Source organism: Mustela lutreola, chromosome 1, assembly GCF_030435805.1.
Source record: "Mustela lutreola isolate mMusLut2 chromosome 1, mMusLut2.pri, whole genome shotgun sequence".
Taxonomy (NCBI): domain Eukaryota; kingdom Metazoa; phylum Chordata; class Mammalia; order Carnivora; family Mustelidae; genus Mustela; species Mustela lutreola.
In genome coordinates, this window is record NC_081290.1 from 255,174,474 (window position 1) to 255,197,166 (window position 22,693).

Sequence of the window (22,693 nt, forward strand, 5' to 3'; positions counted from 1 at the left end):
CAACAAGTGTCATCAGGGACTGCTTGCTAGTGATAAGATTAAGAATATTCCTCTGTTGCACTGAGAGTTAGATTAGGTGATATCTAAGAAACCTCCTGGCCAAGAGTCCATGATTCATTGACTCCATAGAATAACATAAGAGAAATCAATTTGATTAGTATTATATCACATATAAAACACAAGTAATTTACCATGTCTTTATAGTAAAAAAAAAAATCTCCCCAGACTTTAACCTAATCTGCACTGTGCAAACCCCAGAACAGACCCTATTTACTTGAACCCTAAGGAAGATGTGAAAGATGATAAAAAGGGGCCTTGGTATTACTATAAAATGTTACTTGTTTGCAGTTACATTCCTCGATTCTGCTGGTGGGTGGGGATGTGGCTGGAGAGAGCATGTGATTCTCAATGCCAAGATTTGTGTTAGAGAGCAGCTAACACCTCTTTTCTTTAGTACTGAGTCCAAGAACAGAAGTTTCTTGCACCACACCTGGACCTGGCCTACTAGAAATGGATATGCTCCAACAGGTGAATATGGCTCTCCCTTTCATTCTGCTCTTCGCTTTTACCCAACTCACTCCCTCTTAAGCATGAGAATCTACGCTCAATACCTTTGGTATAATAGCTATTAAGAATTTGAATATGTATTTGAAAATAAGTATGAAAATAAGTTTGAAAAACAGAAAAAAATATCCTTGAAATAAGGATGATCACAAAACAGTCTGTTATTTGTTGACTGGCAAGTAATACCTTTTAAGTGGTATTTAATATATTTTAATATAGCAGTAATGGATAACACTTTTGGACCCTGAAGTTATCCAAACCATCTGGACTTTTGCATGCATCGTTATGAAAGTCCCCATTACAAATTTTTTCTCAACAGATGTATTTTCCCATAACATAACTTTGTCATATTATGGACATTCAATACTCGGAAGTGTATAGTATATACAAGTGTATAGTGAATACTTACTCTAAATCATACAATGAAGTTTGCTTTGAGAGCAAGCAAATAATTTGGAACAAAAATAATGTCAAAGTGATTTTGGAGAGCCACACTAGCTTTAAAGCAGCCTTGGACTCCCTCATTCCTGTCCCCCGTGCAAGGTTAGCACAGTGGCAAGGAGCTTGGGTTTTTCTATCAGGCAGAGTGTGTTAAAATCTCAGTTCCTTAATCTGCCAGTTTTATGACCAAGGGCAAGTTATATGTCTCCATGAGCTTCAAAATCCCTCATCTGCAAAACAGAGATGAAAAGTGGTAATACTGATTTGCGATGATTACATAAGTGTTGTGTAAAGCACTCAGCCAGTGATAAAATCTTGCATTTCTTTAGTTCCAAAACACGTTTTCTGTAATGCTTTCACAGCTCTGAAGTTAGGAAGTGTCTTACAATAGATGTGTAGTGTGAATGTCTGACCATTAGCTTTTTTTTATTGTAATGTCAGTGCTTGACATTAAGCTTTCGTTGTCAAGGCATCCATTTTGAAGACCTTCATCTCAAATAAACACATTGGCAGCTACACAACTCGATAAAGGGCCAGGCCTCCCCACCCATCGAGTTTCCCCTTTTAAAAAGCTCAGTCTGAGTAACCCTGCTTTCCCTTCTCCAGGCTTACTTCCCACTCTTGTGTTTTAAATTCACCAATTAATAGTGAACCTGGGAAACCCTAGGTCCGTCTCTCTGTCTCATTCTTTCTCTCTTTACCTCTCTCTCTCTTAGTGCTACCTTACTCTGCGGCCCTGGGTGTGCTATCCACCTTCTACGACTTGTGAGTAATGAACCTTGTTTCAAAGCGCCCTGATGCGTGTTGTTGAGGTGTGTTCTGCAATCGTAAGAACTACAAGGGTTAGTCCAGGAAGAGAATTATCTCCAATTGGGACATGCCTGTGAGGGCTCAAATGAGTATGAGCCAGGCGAGTGTTCCCCTAGCATTTCAACCTTGACTGCATCATTTTCAAGAGGCTCAGAGCAACCCAAAACAAGAGAACAATTTGTAGTCCCTGTTGACCAGGGAGCATCTGTGAGGTAAATGTTGTTCTTTGTTCTTGTGTGAATTCAACTGCGGATGCCCACATTATTGTCACTTCAACTGACAATGTGCTTAGTTGTTTGTATATGTGCTGAGTGTCCTTGGCTTCCTCCGGTATCTTTTAAAAAGGTAGCACTGTGATTCCAATTGAAACAAAAGTTAAAATGTATGTTTGAGGTGACAGAAAAGGAATATTGTGACATTGATATTAAAGATACAAATATCATTGTTGAAAAATCACAAAATTCCGTATTTTCTTGCAAGCAAAAAAATCAAGACCTAAGAAAGATACCTGATGGGGAAAACAAAGGCAGAAAGAAATGCGGATAAAATTAAATTTCCTTATAACCTGCCACCCAGTGAGGCAGGTGGAGTGTAACATTCCTCCAGGAAGCTCCCAGCTGTCTGCTGATGCTTTCCTAGAGGGAAAAACAACACTGGCTTGACACTAGCTAGGCCTCTGGGATCCTGTGAGTGTTCTTTAGCATTTGAAAATCCTTGTGGAAACTTCCCTTTATCTTTCCTTCCTCCAGCCGCAAAGTATAAAATCAGTTGCTTCTTACAGTCCTGGGGCAGCAGTTCTATCCACCCAAGTGTCCTGACCCCATGCTTCAATAAAGTCACCTTTTTGCACCAAAGACATCCTAAGAATTCTTTCTTGGCCATCAGCTCTGGACCCCAGAATTCCAAATCACATCAATACCTGCAAGTAAATGAGACCGTTAACATTTTCTTACTTAAGTATCTACACAAAGATCATCTATCACACACCAAGCAGTAGAAATGAAGACAAGATAAACTGATACCAAGGAAGAGGTAAAAGGAATCTTACAGAAATGACAAACTGATAAGACCAATTCATATTTTACATAGCACAAGTAATGGGGTGTTAAAAAAGAATTTGTAAGAAAGAAATATCCTTCCAACTTTGAGCTCAAGTTCCAATCTGTGGGATCATGAAGACTAAAACAAGAGAGGAAGGAAGGAAGGAAAGAGTTAATTTCTTTTGTACTTTCCTTTTAATATATGCCCAAAGGAATAAATCGTAAAAGTTTATGTTTAAATAAGTCGAAAAGGACTTTATCAATAAATTATTTCGGGGCTTCTGAGTGGCTCAGTACTTAAGCATCTGCCTTCGGCTTTGGTCATGATCCCAGGGTCCTAGGATGAACCCCACATTGGACTCCCTGCTCAGTGGGAAGCCTGCTTCTCCCTTTCCCACTCCCCCTCCTTATGTTCCCTCTCTTGCTGTGTTTCTCTCTGGCAAATATAAATAAATAAATAAATAAATAAATAAATAAATAAATAGTTTTTAAAATACTCTAAGATAGAATTCTGTTAAGTTTTATTGACTGTCTTTTCTTTTTTTTTGGTACACAAAATGATGGTACATCTTAAAGCTGATAACATCTTAGACTGGATGAAATATGATAAGAGTTAGCTATTGTTACAACCATATCTCTGCAACCTTAGCAAGATTTCTCTCAAAAGTCTTCTTTTTTATAAAAAATATTTATTGATAGAAGACAGTGTCACTTTGCACTTTGAAAGTTGCTCCATAATTTTCAGAGTCCATTTTACAATAGGTACAACAATGACCAAGAAATTAGACAAAACTTAGATATTCAGTCATTTACCTATTTCTTCCATATCTTGTAAGATTGGGTAGTCTCCTGTGACTTTTCTCCTGGGGAACTTTTGATAACACTTCTCAGCTCAGACACAGGACGGATGTGCCTGTTTAATCTAAGAAATGATTCAATAGATTTTGGATGTCAGGGCTGTAAGCTCCGCATCTGAGTAATAGTCTACAGACCAAAGCCGGTATTAGAGAGGGTTCTCAAGATCATAACCAGGGATAGCCCTCGAGGAATGTTGCCCATCGTCTAAATTTATCTCGCATGTTATCCTCTTTGCCCTTAATAACTCATTGTAGGTATGCACACCACACATGTTCATGCATTTCCGAGTACTCTTCTGACTCTCCACTGGCTATGAAACAACAGAATAAAACTAAACAAGGGCAATATGCCAGGAGAAAACATGTGCAATTCTAACAGAATGATAACCTGACTACATGTGGTTTCTTTTTGTTTGTTTGTTTTGGTTTGGTTTTGGTGTTGGTTTTTTTGGTCTCCTACAGTCTATTTGTGAAGGGATGCAGTGGAGGAAATGCAGATAAAAATAAAATAACCCAACTTGAAAGTTTTAAGCTCCCAATAGTTCCAATTCTGGCATACACAATGAATTTGCAGGAAGCTAACCAGTGTTGCCTACTGCAGAGAAAATCCACAAAAGTTGTATGGGCTGGAGGAAATAGGAAGAAGATTTTCAGAGAAAGTAAAAGAGGTAGACAGAATTTGGTAAGCCAGCATATTTTTGACTCCAAGAATAGAGTCCTAAAGTAGGAGTAAGGGAAAATAATAGAACCCCTAATATAAGCTCAAATCCAAGAGTAGAAAACTCCTGAGGGCCTTTTTTTCTTGGGTGCAGCCTCGAAAAATGAAAAGCACCTTGAAGAAATATCTCACACTTGACAGGACAGCAGTAGTAGCTGTGGTAGGGAGCCCATTGCATCTGGAGGTATTGAAGGCCAGCAAGAGCTTCCTAATCTCCCATGCTACCAGAGCATATAAAAGGGGAGGAAAGATGGCTAGGTAAATGGCCAGTTTTATGCTGATCTTCTAGTGTCCTTACCATGTCTGTCTTCTCATCCTGCTATTATCCTACTGCTGGATTTACCATGTGGTATGTCTGGTGGGTCCATGATTTATTCCATCATGGCAAGAGCCCTGTGTGAGCACTAGAGACTGTTCCCTCTAATCCTTTCAGTGGTTCTTTCTCCACTTCTGGTATTTTCCTTTTATGCATGTGCTGATCACTACTCAGCTGAAGACTTGAAGAAGACCCTCTACGGATTTCTGGGGGTCCTTCTCTGTGTGGTTCTAGCCTCTCCACGACCCTGCTCTGTGAACTCTAGTCAACCCAGTCTCCCTGGACCTCCACCCCCCTTCACCACCTGATACTCCCTTCCTTATACTATCTCAGGTTTCCCAAATTTCTGGGGCCATTGTCTTCCTTGCCTGATGCCTAATGTTTTGAAAACTTTTTCAAAGATTTTAATTATTTATTTGAGAGAAAGAAAGTGAGACCACGAGCCGAGGGAGGGGCAGAGGGAGAGAGAGAGGGAAAAGCAGACTCCCCACTGAGTCTAAAGCCTGACAATGCAGGGCTTGATCCCAGGACCCTGAGATCATGACCTGAGCTGAAGTCAGACATTTAACTGACTGAGCCACCCAGGTGGCCCTTGAAAATTCTTATTTAATGTACCATGTCAGGTGTTGTAGTCATTTCAGGTTGGAGGGTATATTCATCTTCTGTCATCTCATCTTAGCAAGAAGCACAAAATCACAAAATAGTGTAATTTTTTTTTCTAGTGTCTTAAATTGACTGGTCTTATTTGAGTTCATATATTCTGATGATACTCTGGGATGGTTTAGGATGGTCCTTTTCAAACAATAGTCCTTCTTCCTCAAATTAAAATGTCTATAAACATCTTCATGTTTAGGATTCTAGAGCTAAGATCCCAATGTATTAAAATATCTAGAGGGGAGCCTGGGTGGTTCAGTGGGTTAAGTTTCTGCCTTTGGCTCAGGTTGTGATCTCAGGGTCCTGGAATTAAGCCCCGTGTCCCGCTCTCTGCTCAACAGGGAACCTGCTTCCCCCTCTCTCTCTCTGCCTGCCTCTCTGCCTACTTGTGGTCTCTGTCTGTTAAATAAAGAAAATCTTTTAAAAAAATAAATTAAAAATAAAATAAAATATCTAGAGTAAAAGCAAACCACAAAAACATTTTGCTTACACATTGCCAAGTACCTAAAATCTGGATGTATCCAAGTAGTCTGATGTTTGATTTCATATAGACCTAATATCTGAATGCTTAGTTTTTCCTCCTTCCTGTCAGCTGTTGGAGCCCAGTACCCATGAGTGCAAACTACAGACTATTCACCATTCCAATGTTAATCCCTTTCTTCTCTTCAAACAGCTTTGGAATGCAGCCATACTGAACCAAGGAGGGTCCAGGAGGTTAAAAATAAGAAACATTTTTTTTTTCTAATTAGAGAGTGTAAAAATCATTCTAATTTTTCGAATTAGAGTTTAGAATTTAGTAATATTAATGGCATTTTAATGACAAATCACTTTCAGTTATTTTTAAACTTGTTTATATTCTTCCTGACAGAAATATTTTTCTTCTCTGGGGATCATTTTGTCCTTTTCCATTTGGCTTTTACTTTTGAGATAAAGCCATTATCAATAAACCATTTGGGAGGACAAAAAAGAAAGATGGCTTATCCTAGGCAGAAAGCCCCATGCTCATCGTATCTAAACATACGTGGACCCAGTGAAATGGCTCAGTATACCTGATACTAACTAAATTCTCTAGGACTGAGAATGTTTTTATTTTGTGTTCTCTCTACATTAAATACTCAATCCTATTATGTTACTGTGCTGTCACAACAGTGTTATTCTAAGTCACAAGTCTTTTCACTATTCGTAAATTATAGTTTGCTGTCAATTTATACCAGGCACTGGCCTACTTTGGGGGGGAAAAAAAAAGGATTCTCTGTTTTTTAAAATCCAGTTCAGAGACTTTTTAAACATCATCAGTTACTTGGTTACTTGACAGACCTCCCTGGTAGCATATGCTCTATTTTTAAACTTTCTTAATATCCAAACTTCATTTTTAAATTTCTATACAGCTTTTAAAAAAACACTTCAAAAGATATTTTCAGTGAATTGTTTTAGGACCAAGACAGATTTTTTTTTCTTACATCTTATTAAAGCCTGCCCTTTTTTATTTTTCATCATTGAGAATGGGAAATTATGCTTTTCCTCCCATTTTCCTTATAATATTTGCATGTAGACAACCACACATCTTCAAACTTGGTTTAACGATCCCTGAAGGAAGACATCATTTACATTAAAAGAAATGAAAGAGGAAAAAATATAGTAAGTATTTAATGATGTAGATTTTTAAAAATTTTCTCATGTACATTACAGGATATAATTTAGCCTCTGAAGCTACATAATAGAAATTCCTTCATTTAGGTGGTGGTATGAGGCAAAATCTGGGAAGCAGCAGTCTTAATAAATATACAAGGGACTTGGACATGAGAAAGGAAAAAAAAATTAAAATCTAGTCGTCTTGGCTTATTTAGCTTGACTGTAATCCCTGGATTTTAGGATTTCTGGTTAGAAATCCTACCCAAGAGTAGAGACGCTTTATCACAAAATAACACTCTCCAACACTTGCAGATTGCATGCCCCCTTACCTTGCCCTCCAGCCCAATCCTTAATAGTGGCAATGAAAATCCCAGACCAAAAAATCTAGGAATTTAACCTCAAAGTCCACAGTAATAGAATGTGCTTTTATTTTGACAGTGAAATGAATCTACTAGAGGTTACCAAATCCGAAGTGTTTAGGTATCCGGCTCCAGGGCCAAGTGGTTTTGGAGACTAATGCAAATGAGTGTCTGCTGTTTGCAGTCCCAGGATCAGGATAACAGAGAAGCTTTCTGCCTAAAGAATGTAAAGTCAGGAGCTTTGTGAGGTGGGTGCTTTCAGAATGTAAGATTTTCTGTCTCTCAGTACTATTTTCCTTCCTTTGTTTCTCTTTTTCTTCCTAAATGTCATACCATATCCTATTATGGAAAATGCAAGAAAGGCAGACCAAATTAAAGAATAACATACATAAAACCTCCATAGAAATAAGCATGTTACCTTTTGTCATATTACCATCTTGGACTTGTATTGTTTTTACTGTTCTCTTTAGTAATCATTTTTTATATAGTATTGTATCACAACACTTTCTCATTTTATTAAAAATATCTTAAATTTAACTTTCAGGGGTGCCTGGATGGTGCAGTCAGCTAAGCCTCTAAGGCTTGGTTTTAGCTCAGGTCATGATCTCACACTCATGAGATTGCAACCCACGTTAAGCTCTACACTCAGCATGGTGTTTGCTTAGGTTTCTCTTTCCTTCTCCCTCTGTCCCTACCCATGGCTCTCTCTCAGTCTCTCTCAAATAAATAAATCTTAACAAAAAATTTGATTTTCAAAAGATGTAAAATCCAACATAAGGATACACTAGGTATTTAGTTTAGTTTTTCTTTTTCTTTTTCTTTCCTCTTTGGGACATTTTGTTTATTTTTACCTTTCTATTACAAAAACAATGCAGTAGTGGATGTCTTTGTTTATAAATCTTTCTATGTTTTTCTTTTTTCTTTTTTTTACAAGATTTTATCAGTGAGAGAGAGAGACAGAGAGAAAGAACACACAAACAGGCAGTGTGGCAGGCAGAGGCAGAGAGAGAAGCAGGCTCCCCACTGAGCAAGAAGCCTAATGCAGGACTTGATTCCAGGACCCCGGGACCATGACCTGAGCCAAAGGCAGCTACTCAACCGACTGCACCATCCAGGTGCCCCTTTCTATGTATTTGTACATATTTATGTTTCTGGCATATATTCTAAAAACAAAATATCAGGTCCAAGCATATGAAAAATTTTAACTCTCTCAATACAAATAACCACATTGCTTTGTAGAAAGGTCAGACCCATTAATATTTCCATCTTCAATACATAAGAACACTTATCTTTCTATGTCATTATAGCATTAAGAAGTATAACTATTTTACACTAATATTAGAACAAATACTATCTCACTGTTACTTTCATTTCTGGTTTTTCATTATTTACAAGGCTACCTACCTTATATGTTAAACAGGAATGTAATTTTCTCTACTGAAAATTGCCAACTTGTGTCACTTGATCATTTATCTTCTGAGGTTCTAGTGTTTTTCTTATTGGATTTTATGAACTCAATATATACTAAGAATGTTAAACCTTTCTTATCAAAATGTGTTGTAGGGGCACCTGGGTGGCTCAGTGGGTTAAGCCGCTGCCTTCGGCTCGGGTCATGATCTCAGGGTCCTGGGATTGAGTCCCACATCGGGCTCTCTGCTCAGCGGGGAGCCTGCTTCCTCCTCTCTCTCTCTCTCTCTGCCTGTCTCTCTGCCTACTTGTGATCGCTGTGTATCAAATAAATAAATAAAATCTTAAAAAAAAATGTGTTGTAATTGTCCCAATGCACAATTGTGACAATAAATGCTTTTGTATGTAATCAAGTCTACCATACTTTCTTTTTATAGATTTTTACATTGTTTTATTTTCCGTTTGTTCTTTGGTGAAAATAAGAAAAACTAAAGACAAACTAAAGACTAAAGACAAGGCAGGCTGTGACCCAGACTCACTCTTGACAAATTAAGAGTAGTTTATTATGAACAAAAGCTTTGCCAGAAAAAGTTGTCAGCAAATGAGTATGTTTCCCCAGTCCAAAGAATTTTTCGTTATGGGATCCTTAGATCCTATGGAAGAGTCTTAATCACTCTAATGAATTGTGTCTTAAGTCTGTCCCATTGAGCCCTCTCATGTCCGTGGTTCAAAACATATGGTCGGTATTAAATTGGTAACCTCACTTATAATCGCTGGCTTAATAAACTCCAACAACAAATATTTGCTGAGCACTTACTCTGACCTAGGTCAGATTGAAAAACATCCCAGGTTTAACCAAGAGCATGCCCTAAACAGATAAAATACCTAAAGACCATATTTAAGTAAATTGCTATATCTCAAATGTCTCTGTGAGTCTACTCTTCTGCCTTCATCTGTTCGACATTTAGGGTCATCAGCACTAAGGGCCAAATGAGGAGTAGTTAACGGGAGGGAGAAATTAAGTGTCGGCGTTCATTAAGCAGCATAAACAAAGCTGCAAAATAAAAAGTGGACGAAATTGGGTCTAGCCTGGAACCAGGATCTGCTAATAAGCTTTCTGAAGTGCATTCAGACTTTTCCTCCCAAAGGCAATATCGACAGGCCCATTTTGACTCATCTTCAAAATAACCCTATCATCCTCTTCCAACTACATTTCTTTAGAATTAAAAACTGGATTTGGATTTGGATTCAAAACATAATCAAGGACTTTCTCACTGCAAGACAATTTCTAAATCTCCAAGATCTTGAAAAAAGGCAGCCAAGGACCGAGAAATACAAGCATGGAAGCTGTTCTTGTTTTCTGACACAGAAAGTGAAATGCTATTACTAGTCCTGCCACATCCCTCCACTCCCCACCCTAACTGATTTCTGACGGGCATCTGTTCAGCCATTCTGTGGACTCCTTTATAAGTTTTATTAAGACCAGAACCAAGAGAGGTCCTTGAATAAGGGGACTGACTCAGTCCCGTTGTTCGTCAGTAATCTCAGTCAGTGGCTCTTGGACTAAAAATTTCATGACACATGTCCTGTATCCAAGCTCAGATGTGAGCTTTCATTCTGTTACATCATCACACTCCTTGCAGGCCCCTCTCACAGATCCTCATCAGACACTTCCACGTGCAGGCTCTTTGCACCCCATGTCCCCTGCACTGTCAGTGGGTTATACAGCTGCTTCTGCTTCTCCTTGTTTTCCCATGTGGTTGCTGAACAAAGGGCTTGCAGAATCAAAGTGAAACTGGTATATCCTCTCTCTTATTCTAGATCTCTGCCTTTTCTCATCTCCCCCAGTTCTATTGGTCTTTATGATTGAAATGATGAGGAAAAAAAAAACATTGCCCAGAGAGGGGGAAAAAATGAAGTTTGATTCTTCTCTAAATTAGCTGAATTATAACCCAGGACATGTACTTCCAATAACAGTAAAGTGAAAATCTTCACCAGGTAAATAGCAAAGTACCCTGCAGAGTGGTCTGATGCTTCTGTAGTTTACAGACCAGAACACTCTGGGACCATATGTACAGCCTGTTGCATAGTTTACTCAGGACGGGTCAAAAGTCGCCCTTATGGGTGATACTCCCATTTGAATGTTCTAAATATTGGAACTCACAGGACTTTTCCCCTTCTCTCCTGCCAGATTAAGTGTGAGACATCACTGATTGACTGTTGGCCAGACAAAATGTGTATTCAAATAGATAGATTATCTGACCGTCATTAAATAATGGAATTCCTTAAATTCTACAGTTTAACTATCACAACAACAAATATTTGGCTCTTGCTATATCCTTGGCTCTGTGCTAATCACAGAGAATATAAAGGTAAATAAAATACACCCCTACCCTTGAGGAATTCACAGTCAAGTGGGGGAAGACAGACTAGTTCATAGATAATCCAATATAATGCAGCACACTTAATAGAAGAACAAAGAAAAAGTACCATTGAAACACTAATCCCATTGCAACTGATGAACCACTAAACTCTACCTCTGAAACTACCAATATACACTATATGTTATAAATGCTCTATATAAACTCTACCTCTGAGACTTTAATATAAACTGTATGTTAATTAATTGAATTTAAATTTAAAGAAAAGAAAAGAAAAAGAAACATTAGTTGCAAAAAACATCTTGCAGAAACACTAAGTAGGAAGTGACCAACTTCACCTAGGGTGCTAAGATATATTCATTAAGCACTTCCTATGACTGTATTAGGCACGTGAGAGATAGAAGGGAATACCCCTCCTGTCTCTCTGTAGTGTAAATTAAGCTGAAAAGACAAACTAGAACAGATAAGTACATAAATTAAAGTACAATTATAAACAATAGAAAGTAACGTGAGGGAAGAAACAGAGTGGTATAAAAGGAACCGATAGGGAGAACTAATTAAAATTAGGGAATCAAGGAAGGGTTTTTAGAGGAAATGCCATTATAGCTAAGTCATGGAGGAGAGTTACTGAGTCACCCTGACTTGCAGTGGACTTGAATTTGGTGTTAGCATGTTGGTGATATTTGTTACCTCAGCATATCATAGCCTGCTCTCACTAATGGAGACAGACTGGGAGAACGGAACAGACTCTCTTCCCACATTATACTTATTTCCTTGTAAGCATTCTTATTACATTTGCATGGGTGTGTTATATTTCCTCTATTTCCTGGGAACTTTGTGATTGCTTTGGTTAAGAATTGCCCCTAACCAATGTTCTTATAGCAAATAATAATAACCTCTTCACTGAGTTAATGTGACACATAAAAGATTCTATCATCAAAATCTATTCCACTCTCTCCCTTTTCTTCCTTCTTTACTTGCTTCCTTTCTTCCATCCCTTTACTTTCTACCTTCTTCCTTTCTTCTTTTCTTTCCTACTCAACCATTTCACTTCCTTTCTCCTTCCCACCCACTGTAAAAAAAAAAAAAAAAAAAAAAAAAAAAAATGGCTGCTCAATAAATACTAGTGATTACCTGTTAATTGATAAAATAATACCCAACGTGCTAAATACTGGGGCTTTCTTATCTTCTCCCCTTTGTCTTCCTTTTCTCTCTTGTCCCACCCCAGAACCCCTACTCTGGTCCAAGCTAACTCCCTTGTTTTTTCCTTCTCTGACATGGTTTAGGGATTCAGCCTGATAGTTTGGGAGAGGGGAGCTTTTGAGAGTGAGAGCTTCCACTTCCCAGAGACACCATTTGAATGTCTAGACTGCGTAGTGGGACCTCATCTAATACAAGTCTCTTTGTCTATAAAAATTCCACTATTATCATAATCAGAAACAGTCAGGGGATCATAAAAATCTTTGGCAAGGGGAAATCATGGAGCTTAGGAAATCTTATAGGTCTTTAGGCTCATGGTGTCAGCCTGATTTCCTGCTTCCTTCTCTGAAGTGGACTGGACCAAAGGAACAACAAGATTTTAAAGTTCACCAAAAAGAAGAAAGGATACACAAGCTGTAAACTAGCCAACCCTGCTGGTGCTGCATGGCAAGTGTTGCAAATAAACAGCTGGTACTGGGTGAAGGTGCTTCCAGGCCGCTGGTCCTGGGGTCCTCTTTTATTCTTAAATTTATCCAATTCCTGCCTTTTGACTTCATCTTGTATATCTGTGTTTGGACATTTCCTCTGGCCCTATTTACTTCAGGCCAATCGTTAGAAGCCCACCTTAACTCTGACTCTAGTAGATCAGCCCGAGACGTGATCGTACATTTATAAGATCTTATAAATAAATAACTTAAAAATGAGCAAGATGAAGTTTTAGTGCAAAAAGCTATGGCATGCTGGAGCTAACTAGCACTGGCTCGTGAGAACCAACTCTTAGGTTTTTAGGAATTTAGCAAGTCAGTTGTTAAACAGAGTCATTATTGAAAATTATGGGACTTAAATATGTAGTTAAATAAGTCATATTAAAATGAAGGGAATGCATATGTAAAACTTATCACTTTGTAATTGCTTTACTATTTCCTATGTTCTTGGGATTATCTGGATCGAATTTATCGTATGATGGAAATGCTATATAATGGTGTGTCATTGCACACATCTTCCTAACTGCATTCAGTGACCCAGGCACGGTGAGTGTATTCACACCATATAAATCAGCAAATGTTACCAGAGCTTTTTTCTCCCATAGGCCAGCTGTTAAATAGTTGACTACACACAACTAGAAGAGTGCTGGTGTCTTTCGGAAGTGGTTAATAAAGACAGATGCATGGCATAGGGAGAATATTTGTAGTTACTTCCCCCAAAATCCATTCTCATAATGTCCTCTTCCTAAATAAGACCTTACATTTTTCATTTATGTAGTTTGCATGGTCCCTTGCCTTTGGGTACAGAACAGGACCCTTATTGTCTCAAGCACAGTGGCCAGTCCCCAGCCTCTGACTACTGTCAGTCTGGTTCAAGGATGAATTAATGGTCCAAATTGAACCAACATGGCCACTGAGGCTGATTTTGAAGGACCTGCCATTCATAACCTGTCATTCCTACTATACAGGATCAAGGAAGTTTGTAACTGCGGAAGACACTGATAGCTATCTTGGAACCACAAATGAAAAGGACTACCCAAGAATGCATTTAAGCTGAGGAAATAGAACCCAAAAATGGTGGGAGAGAAACTAGATTCTGGCCCAGGCGCAGACTGAAAATCTAATTATAGACTTTCTGTAAGTCAGTGAATTCCTTTTTGACTTCACCATGATTGAATTAGACTTTCAGTTACTTGTACCAAAGTGATGCCTTCCTGATACATGACATGGAGTTTATATCTTTAGATGGGGTCATTGTAGGAAAAAGTAAATACTCTCAGTCATTCGTATCAAGATTATTTGTGTAAATATGCCTGACTCTTTAACCAGGGAGCAAACTCTTTGTAGGCTAAAACTTTTTATTGCACATCACTGTTTCTATAGTTAACTCAACACTGTGCCCTGCACAGAGTAGGGAGCAAGTAGTAATAAGTATTTAACTTAGGTCTGCTTAACCGATTCGGTTCATAAGTCAGGGAGGGATTGTGCAAGAAGTGGAGTGAATCTGAGTAAATTCCTCTTCCCTTCTTTGGCCCAGCGGCCAATTTGAATCCATCTGTTGTCATTTGTGAATGTCCCAGGAAAAAAAAGAATGAAGTAATATGGCTCTTGAGTCCAACAGTCCAGTCTCTCCAATGGAGAAGATGGTAGTTTTCTGCTGGAATGCAGTGAAAAGAAGTCATCATCTTTTGGTTAGCGTAATCATCAAGAAAATTCCTTTTGATCATGTTTTCATGATGCCAAATATCTGGATAAGAATTAAAATGTGCAGTCAACATGTCTCAAAAAATCTAGGCCCGTGGCACCACGGTGACGAAATATCCAGTTACTTAGCCAGACTTCTCCTCTATCCACGAGTCTCGGCTTCCACAGCTCTGGTAGCCGTATCTAAAATAGACTCTAGCATAGAGTAAATGCTCAATAAACATTTCTTGGACAGATGAGTTGGCCCGATGGATGCCAATTTGTTAATTAACTCATAGATCAGAAACTAAAATGGCCTGGTGGAAAAAAAATACTTTTTTTTTTTTTTTTTAATTAAATGAAAAGACCCTGTGTTGGCTCTAATATAGTCTAACATTGTGACTACAAATGATTTGTTTCCCATCCTGTCCCTTGGTTTCTCCATCCGGAAAATGGAGATAATAGTGCCAGCCCTACATTCTTCAAAAACTTTGAAGTATCTCAAAAGAGACAGTAACTGCAAAGGCGTTAGGCTAAAGATACATTGCCAAAGCTTAGCACGGATGCATTTTCATAGGATTAAACAATTATCTCAGTCGTCCACTTACTTATTAAACTGGCAAAATTCCATTTTCAGTTTTTATTCCTGTACATACTAGCAACCGTGCATTAATCATTTTCTATATTGCTATTGCTTCCAAAGTATTGTTACTAACATCTCTAACCATTTCCAAACAAAACTGCCACATCCAACACTGCAAATTTGCCTTCGAAGTCACAAACCTTTTAATGTTGAATTTTTAATGATAAAAATAGAGATACTTAACAAATCTAATCAAACGGGTACTTATTTAAAATGTGAAGTAGTATTTCTCCAGGGTAATCACGCTTCCCCTAAGACATTAATAGCAAATCAGTCTTTCTGTCGTGGGCATTCTATTTACTCTGTTCTCATTTTCTCCTTCAAGCTAAATTCTATTTTGCATGGTCCCCTTTCCAGTCTTAAAAAAAAAGATCCTGTACCTTTAATAACAGAGACCTGGTGAGAGGTTTCTTTCCAAACTTGTTCCCTGGCTTCCAAGTGACGAAACCAGCTGTAATTTGAGAGCAGAGAGATCCTCAGGATATCATTAGCCAAAGGAAAAGCTCCACATTCCCACCCAGTCCAGAAGTTGAAATCGTATCAGAAGGCAAGAGCCTTTCTCTCCAGCTACACGCTCCACCTCTTAGGAGCAAGGGGGAACTCCGAGGGACAGTGGGGCACCAGAGCCCTGGAGCTGGGGTTCCCTCTCCTGCCTGTGATCCCGCCGCCACCGCCTGGAAGGAGCAGGCAGCATTCCAGTCCAGAGCACAGGAGCAAGAGCCTGGGTGCACCCTGTGCTGTGTGGCTGTGCTCCCCAGGCACCGGTGACACAGCCACATGAAGCCTGCTGGGGAGGGGGGGCCAGGGTGCAGCAAGCCTGCGGGAACTGAGGCTGTCACCGTCTTGGAAAGGCACTGACTCCCAGGGGGACCCCCCCTTCTTCGTGCCTGGACGGACGGTCTTCTCCCGGGGTCCCCGGTCACCCTGACTCTCCAGGATGGTGTTCCTGAAGTTCCTCTGGATGGGTTTCTTCTGCCACCTGTGTCAGGGCTACTTCGATGGCCCTCTTTACCCGGAGATGTCCAATGGGACTCTGCACCACTACTTCGTGCCGGATGGGGACTATGAAGAGAATGATGACCCTGAGAAGTGCCAACTGCTCTTCAGGGTGAGTGACCACCGGCGCTGCTCCCAGGGGGAGGGGAGCCAGGCCAGCAGTCTGCTGAGCCTCACGCTTCGGGAAGAGTTCACTGTGCTGGGCCGCCAAGTAGAAGATGCTGGGCGTGTCCTGGAGGGCATCAGTAAGAGCATCTCCTACGACCTGGACGGGGAAGAAAGCTATGGCAAGTACCTGCAGCGGGAGTCCCACCAGATCGGGGATGCCTACTCCAACTCGGACAAGTCCCTCACTGAGCTGGAAAGCAAGTTTAAGCAGGGCCAGGAACAGGACAGCCGGCAAGAAAGCAGGCTCAACGAGGACTTCCTGGGGATGCTGGTCCACACCAGGTCCCTGCTGAAGGAAACGCTTGACATCTCTGTGGGGCTCAGGGACAAATACGAGCTGCTGGCCCTCACCATCAGGAGCCATGGGACCCGGCTAGGTCGGCTGAAAAATGATTATCTTAAGGTGTAGGTGGAAGGGCAAACTGCCAGGGAGAGGACAGCAAGTGAGCCCAGTTGTGGAGGGCGGGGACAGAAGACAGGGCTAACATTTCTTTTGTGCTTCTTATTTTTTATATCTGGATTTGCACTTGGAGAATGATCTGAAGTGATCTTTGAATAAGTGAGAGTCAAGTTGTTTCATTTTTGTACATTATTTATGGGATTGCTATTGATTTACTTGGAAAGAACAACTTAAAGCCATGCCTCCTGCCTTTGCTAAAGGACTTTATAACTCTGCAGAGACACCTGTTTCAGCCACATCTAGAAGGACGCAGTTTGTGCAGTAGGGAGCGATTAAAATTCCCCACCCTGGAGATTATGTGAAAATACTCAGAGAGGATAGTGCAGAGCTCCTTTTCGCCTTCAGCCTTCACTCTTGGGCTCTGAAACTTGTCAGCTGTCTGTTTTTCAGATGAGGTCTGAGGTGCTGCTCAGCCTTCCTACCAGCTGATGGAATTTGCCAGTTTCTTGTTCTCTTTTTCTCTCTTATTTATTAACCATGGTCTCCAAGGTTTTGTTTTTTGTTTGGGGGGTTTTTTGTTCATTCTTTGTTTTTGTTTTGTTTTGTTTTTTTGTTATTCGTAAGAGTATCGCCTAGAATTTGTACGCAAATCGTCCTTTGCAGGGCATGTCCGAGGGGCCTCTGTGAGTGTTAAGTTGAAGTGACCACATTTAAGAAGTGCAAGCTTTGTGGTGGGTACAGACTCAATGTTGCTAAGCTGATTTGTTGTGTCTCTCATTGTATGCCTGTGTCCTCAGAGCTACAGTCCGTTACAAAAAAGTAGATAGATTGTTTGAACCCACGTCTGAATGCCGATGATGCAGGTTACCAATGTATTCGTTCTGGGTTTGGGGTTTTGCTTCTGTTTGAGTATTGGAAACTTGTACTTCAAGTAAGGCGGGGGGGGATTCTAATTCTAATAATTCCTTCACTTAGTTTTATTATTCAGCCAATAAATATGTTCTCGTATAACACTGGCTTATTTTCTAATTGATACCCATAACTTTCAAAGTGCGAAGAGGAGTACAGTGCAGGAGGAAAGAGATGGGTGGGATTTGAGCCAGTTTACTCAGCGTATCTAATCAAGAAGGCAGAGGGATGGCTACGCATTTGGCAAACAACCCTTCCCTGGCCACCCTTACCATCCCCAAAAGAAAAAATCTAGGTCTTGCCAGAAGTTGATCTCTGCTGGTCTGCCTAAAAACTCCATTTCCCCCCACTTTTTCCCATAGAAGCAACTGGAAAATTTATGACAAGGCTCAAAAGTTATATGCCCTCGTAATGCGGATGGAGGGCCCATGCTAAGTTACAGGAACTATAATGATGTTTAATAATTTTGAAGCCAGGTCTGTGTTATTGACTAATGATTTCAAAAGGTGGAAATGCCCTTTATTTCATGTCTTTCCCCAGGCTTTCCCTCTCACCTTAAATATGTTTTCCTTTTATACACACACACACACACCCACATACACACACACAGAGGAAAAAAAAAATAAATGTTCATAATCTACTCTTCAAACATTGAAGCATTTTTTTCTCTCCCATGCATGAAGAATCCAGTTTTCTATGTTTATAATGTGTCCAGTATATTACTGTAGGGGATACTAACACCCAGAATGGCTGACCCTTGTTGCAACAGCTTGAGGACTCTTAATGTGCTCCTTGCAAGGATGTTGAGGCCTGTAACTTTGCATAGCTACCTCATTGTTTAAAATATAAAAGAACAATGCATGGAATAATACTTAAAATAATCATTTGTAATCTTTTTGCATCACTCAGGAGACTGCTTTTAGCTGCCTTTATACGGGTGTGTGGGGAGAACATAAATGATTGTTGAAAAGTGTTTACTTCTTTATGCTATGAAAGACGAGGGGAAAAACAGCAGAAACAAAGGAGATGCCGTTTGGCACTTAAATGATTGTAGTTTGTAGTTACAACATTTAATATCTCAAAATTTTCCTATCACTCACTTCACAGGACTCAAGTCTAATCCATGGACATATTAAATGTCATCTCTTCAGTCTCCCCGTCTGTAATAGGAGAATATTAAGCACATGACACGGTTAGAAAACTGGCTTCACTGTGCATGCTAATTTCAATCAACCCGTAACGGCTGCATACACTATTGAGCTAATAATGATTTAGAAGGCACAGATGTAAAGAAGGCTGTCCCCAGTTAAAGAAGCCTTCCATGGGTGCAGAAAGAGGCACAGGGGCACATCTGCTACAAATTTGAAAACCCTGAAACACATGATGTATGAGGTTCTTTCCAGGGCCAACATTCTATGAGTCCTGCAAAACCAGAACGAAATTATCTGACATTGAATCATCCATTCAAAGCTAGATGTACAGCCAGTAATCCCACAGCGTCTTATGTAAATGGCCTTAGAGGGCAAATGAGAATTTCCAGGTGGGGGGAGTGAGCCGCCCTAGATACCAGCACAGAGACTAACATCTCAAGTCTTTTCCAAATCCTCTTATGGGGGGAGGGGAGGCAGGGAACAGACCCACTCACCTCTTTCCTCCTGACTACCTTGTTATGCTTATTAGGACCTCCTTACTCCCCAGGTGACAGATTCTTTTCAATAGTGCTTCTTTATTTCTCAGACCATGAAATAATATTTTGAGAATCTGAAGAAGACTACATACTTTCTTCCCTGAGAAATCTGACAAAAATATCCATACAATTTAGGATATGCTTTATTTTTATAAATACTAATCCCTTAAACTTGCATCAGGTAGGTTGCATCCCTTAAGGATGGGATGCACGTATCCTTTAGCATGCATCAGGAGTTAGGTTGTGGGTAATTCTGGGATACCACAAAGCTATGGGACTTAATCTAACTAAAAGTTTTAAAAAGCCTCTTGGAGTTTTATTTGAGTAAGAGACATTTTTGTTATTGTTATAGTTTTCAGTTAGCTTATTTTTAATGTTTTATTGACCTATTTGAAAGAGAGAGAGAAAGAAAGAGAGCACAAGCAGGGGATGGGGGCAGACTCCCTCCCCACTGAGTGGGGAGCCCAGTGCAGGGCTTGATACAGGACTGGACCCAGGACCCTGGGACCAATGACCTGAAGGCAGATGTTTAATTGACTGAGCCACCCAGGAACCCTAAGTTTTGGTTCGTTTTAACAACAAAACTGCTAACTTTTTTGAGAACTCAGGGCCTGTGCTAAGAATATTGCCTGAAATACTTCTCTTAATTCTAGCAACAAACTGTGTAAAGAAAGTATCATAGAAAGGGAATTATGCCAAGTGCTTCAAACACTTGACACCTGACACAGAGTGAATCCTCGATAAATGTTTAATGATTATTTTGGTAATTGAGCCCAGAAAGCCTAGAGAACTTTCTCAAGATGAGAACTGTGTCTTATATACTTCACTATGTACTCCCCTTTTTTTTTTTTTTTTTTTTTTTTTTTTTTTTTTTTTTTTAGCACATTTATTTTTTTATTTTTTTTTAATTTTTTTTATTTTTTATAAACATATATTTTTATCCCCAGGGGTACAGGTCTGTGAATCACCAGGTTTACACACTTCACAGCACTCACCAAATCACATGCCCTCCCCAATGTCCATAATCCCAACCCCTTCTCCCAAACCCCCTCCCCCCGGCAACCCTCAGTTTGTTTTGTGAGATTAAGAGTCACTTATGGTTTGTCTCCCTCCCAATCCCATCTTGTTTCATTTATTCTTCTTCTACCCACTTAAGCCTCCATGTTGCATCACCACTTCCTCATATCAGGGAGATCATATGATAGTTGTCTTTCTCTGCTTGACTTATTTCGCTAAGCATGATACGCTCTAGTTCCATCCATGTTGTTGCAAATGGCAAGATTTCATTTCTTTTGATGGCTGCATAGTATTCCATTGTGTATATATACCACATCTTCTTGATCCATTCATCTGTTGATGGACATCTAGGTTCTTTCCATAGTTTGGCTATTGTGGACATTGCTGCTATAAACATTCGGGTGCACGTGCCCCTTTGGATCACTACATTTGTATCTTTAGGGTAAATACCCAATAGTGCAATTGCTGGGTCATAGGGCAGTTCTATTTTCAACATTTTGAGGAACCTCCATGCTGTTTTCCAGAGTGGCTGCACCAGCTTGCATTCCCACCAACAGTGTAGGAGGGTTCCCCTTTCTCCGCATCCTCGCCAGCATCTGTCATTTCCTGACTTGTTGATTTTAGCCATTCTGACTGGTGTGAGGTGATATCTCATTGTGGTTTTGATTTGTATTTCCCTGATGCCGAGTGATATGGAGCACTTTTTCATGTGTCTGTTGGCCATCTGGATGTCTTCTTTGCAGAAATGTCTGTTCATGTCCTCTGCCCATTTCTTGATTGGATTATTTGTTCTTTGGGTGTTGAGTTTGCTAAGTTCTTTTTTTTTTTTTTTTTTTTTTTTTTTTTTTTTTTTATTTTTTATAAACATATATTTTTTATATACATATATTTTTATCCCCAGGTCTGTGAATCACCAGGTTTACACACTTCACAGCACTCACCAAATCACATACCCTCCCCAATGTCCGTAATCCCACCCCCTTCTCCCCAACCCCCTCCCCCCGGCAACCCTCAGTTTGTTTTGTGAGATTAAGAGTCACTTATGGTTTGTCTCCCTCCCAATCCCATCTTGTTTCATTTATTCTTCTACCCACTTAAGCCTCCATGTTGCATCACCACTTCCTCATATCAGGGAGATCATATGATAGTTGTCTTTCTCTGCTTGACTTATTTCGCTAAGCATGATACGCTCTAGTTCCATCCATGTTGTTGCAAATGGCAAGATTTCATTTCTTTTGATGGCTGCATAGTATTCCATTGTGTATATATACCACATCTTCTTGATCCATTCATCTGTTGATGGACATCTAGGTTCTTTCCATAGTTTGGCTATTGTGGACATTGCTGCTATAAACATTCGGGTGCATGTGTCCCTTTGGATCACTACATTTGTATCTTTAGGGTAAATACCCAATAGTGCAATTGCTGGGTCATAGGGCAGTTCTATTTTCAACATTTTGAGGAACCTCCATGCTGTTTTCCAGAGTGGCTGCACCAGCTTGCATTCCCACCAACAGTGTAGGAGGGTTCCCCTTTCTCCGCATCCTCGCCAGCATCTGTCATTTCCTGACTTGTTGATTTTAGCCATTCTGACTGGTGTGAGGTGATATCTCATTGTGGTTTTGATTTGTATTTCCCTGATGCCAAGTGATATGGAGCACTTTTTCATGTGTCTGTTGGCCATCTGGATGTCTTCTTTGCAGAAATGTCTGTTCATGTCTTCTGCCCATTTCTTGATTGGATTATTTGTTCTTTGGGTGTTGAGTTTGCTAAGTTCTTTATAGATTCTGGACACTAGTCCTTTATCTGATATGTCGTTTGCAAATATCTTCTCCCATTCTGTCAGTTGTCTTTTGATTTTGTTAACTGTTTCCTTTGCTGTGCAAAAGCTTTTGATCTTGATGAAATCCCAGTAGTTCATTTTTTCCCTTGCTTCCCTTGCCTTTTGCGTTGTTCCTAGGAAGATGTTGCTGCGGCAGAGGTCGAAGAGGTTGCTGCCCGTGTTCTCCTCAAGGATTTTGATGGATTCCTTTCGTACATTGAGGTCCTTCATCCATTTTGAGTCTATTTTCGTGTGTGGTGTAAGGAAATGGTCCAATTTCATTTTTCTGCATGTGGCTGTCCAATTTTCCCAGCACCATTTATTGAAAAGGCTGTCTTTTTTCCATTGGACATTCTTTCCTGCTTTGTCGAAGATTAGTTGACCATAGAGTTGAGGGTCTATTTCTGGGCTCTCTATTCTGTTCCATTGATCTATGTGTCTGTTTTTGTGCCAGTACCATGCTGTCTTGATGATGACAGCTTTGTAATAGAGCTTGAAGTCCGG

The 22,693-nt window shown here is 39.9% G+C and overlaps 1 protein-coding gene and 1 long non-coding RNA gene across 6 annotated transcripts in view; one reads left to right on the forward strand and one right to left on the reverse strand.

Annotated features, from left to right (window-relative positions):
* Positions 1–246: 246 nt before the first annotated feature.
* Positions 247–22,693, reverse strand: part of LOC131810595 (uncharacterized) — a 217,570-nt gene continuing 195,123 nt past the window's right edge. For 4 of the 5 annotated variants that reach the window (XR_009345612.1, XR_009345616.1, XR_009345608.1 and 1 more), the window contains 2 exons: positions 15,571–15,641; positions 14,214–14,521 (listed from right to left, as the gene is read on the reverse strand). This is a non-coding gene — a long non-coding RNA (uncharacterized LOC131810595). Of the gene's footprint in view, positions 2,735–14,213; positions 14,522–15,570; positions 15,642–22,693 lie in introns of those variants that run through there. The other variant, XR_009345622.1, reaches the window with a different exon arrangement.
* Positions 15,671–17,765, forward strand: FIBIN (fin bud initiation factor homolog). Its single transcript, XM_059138588.1, has one exon. It carries the CDS (start codon positions 16,128–16,130, stop codon positions 16,761–16,763), a length of 636 nt encoding a protein of 211 aa, XP_058994571.1. The 5' UTR covers positions 15,671–16,127; the 3' UTR covers positions 16,764–17,765.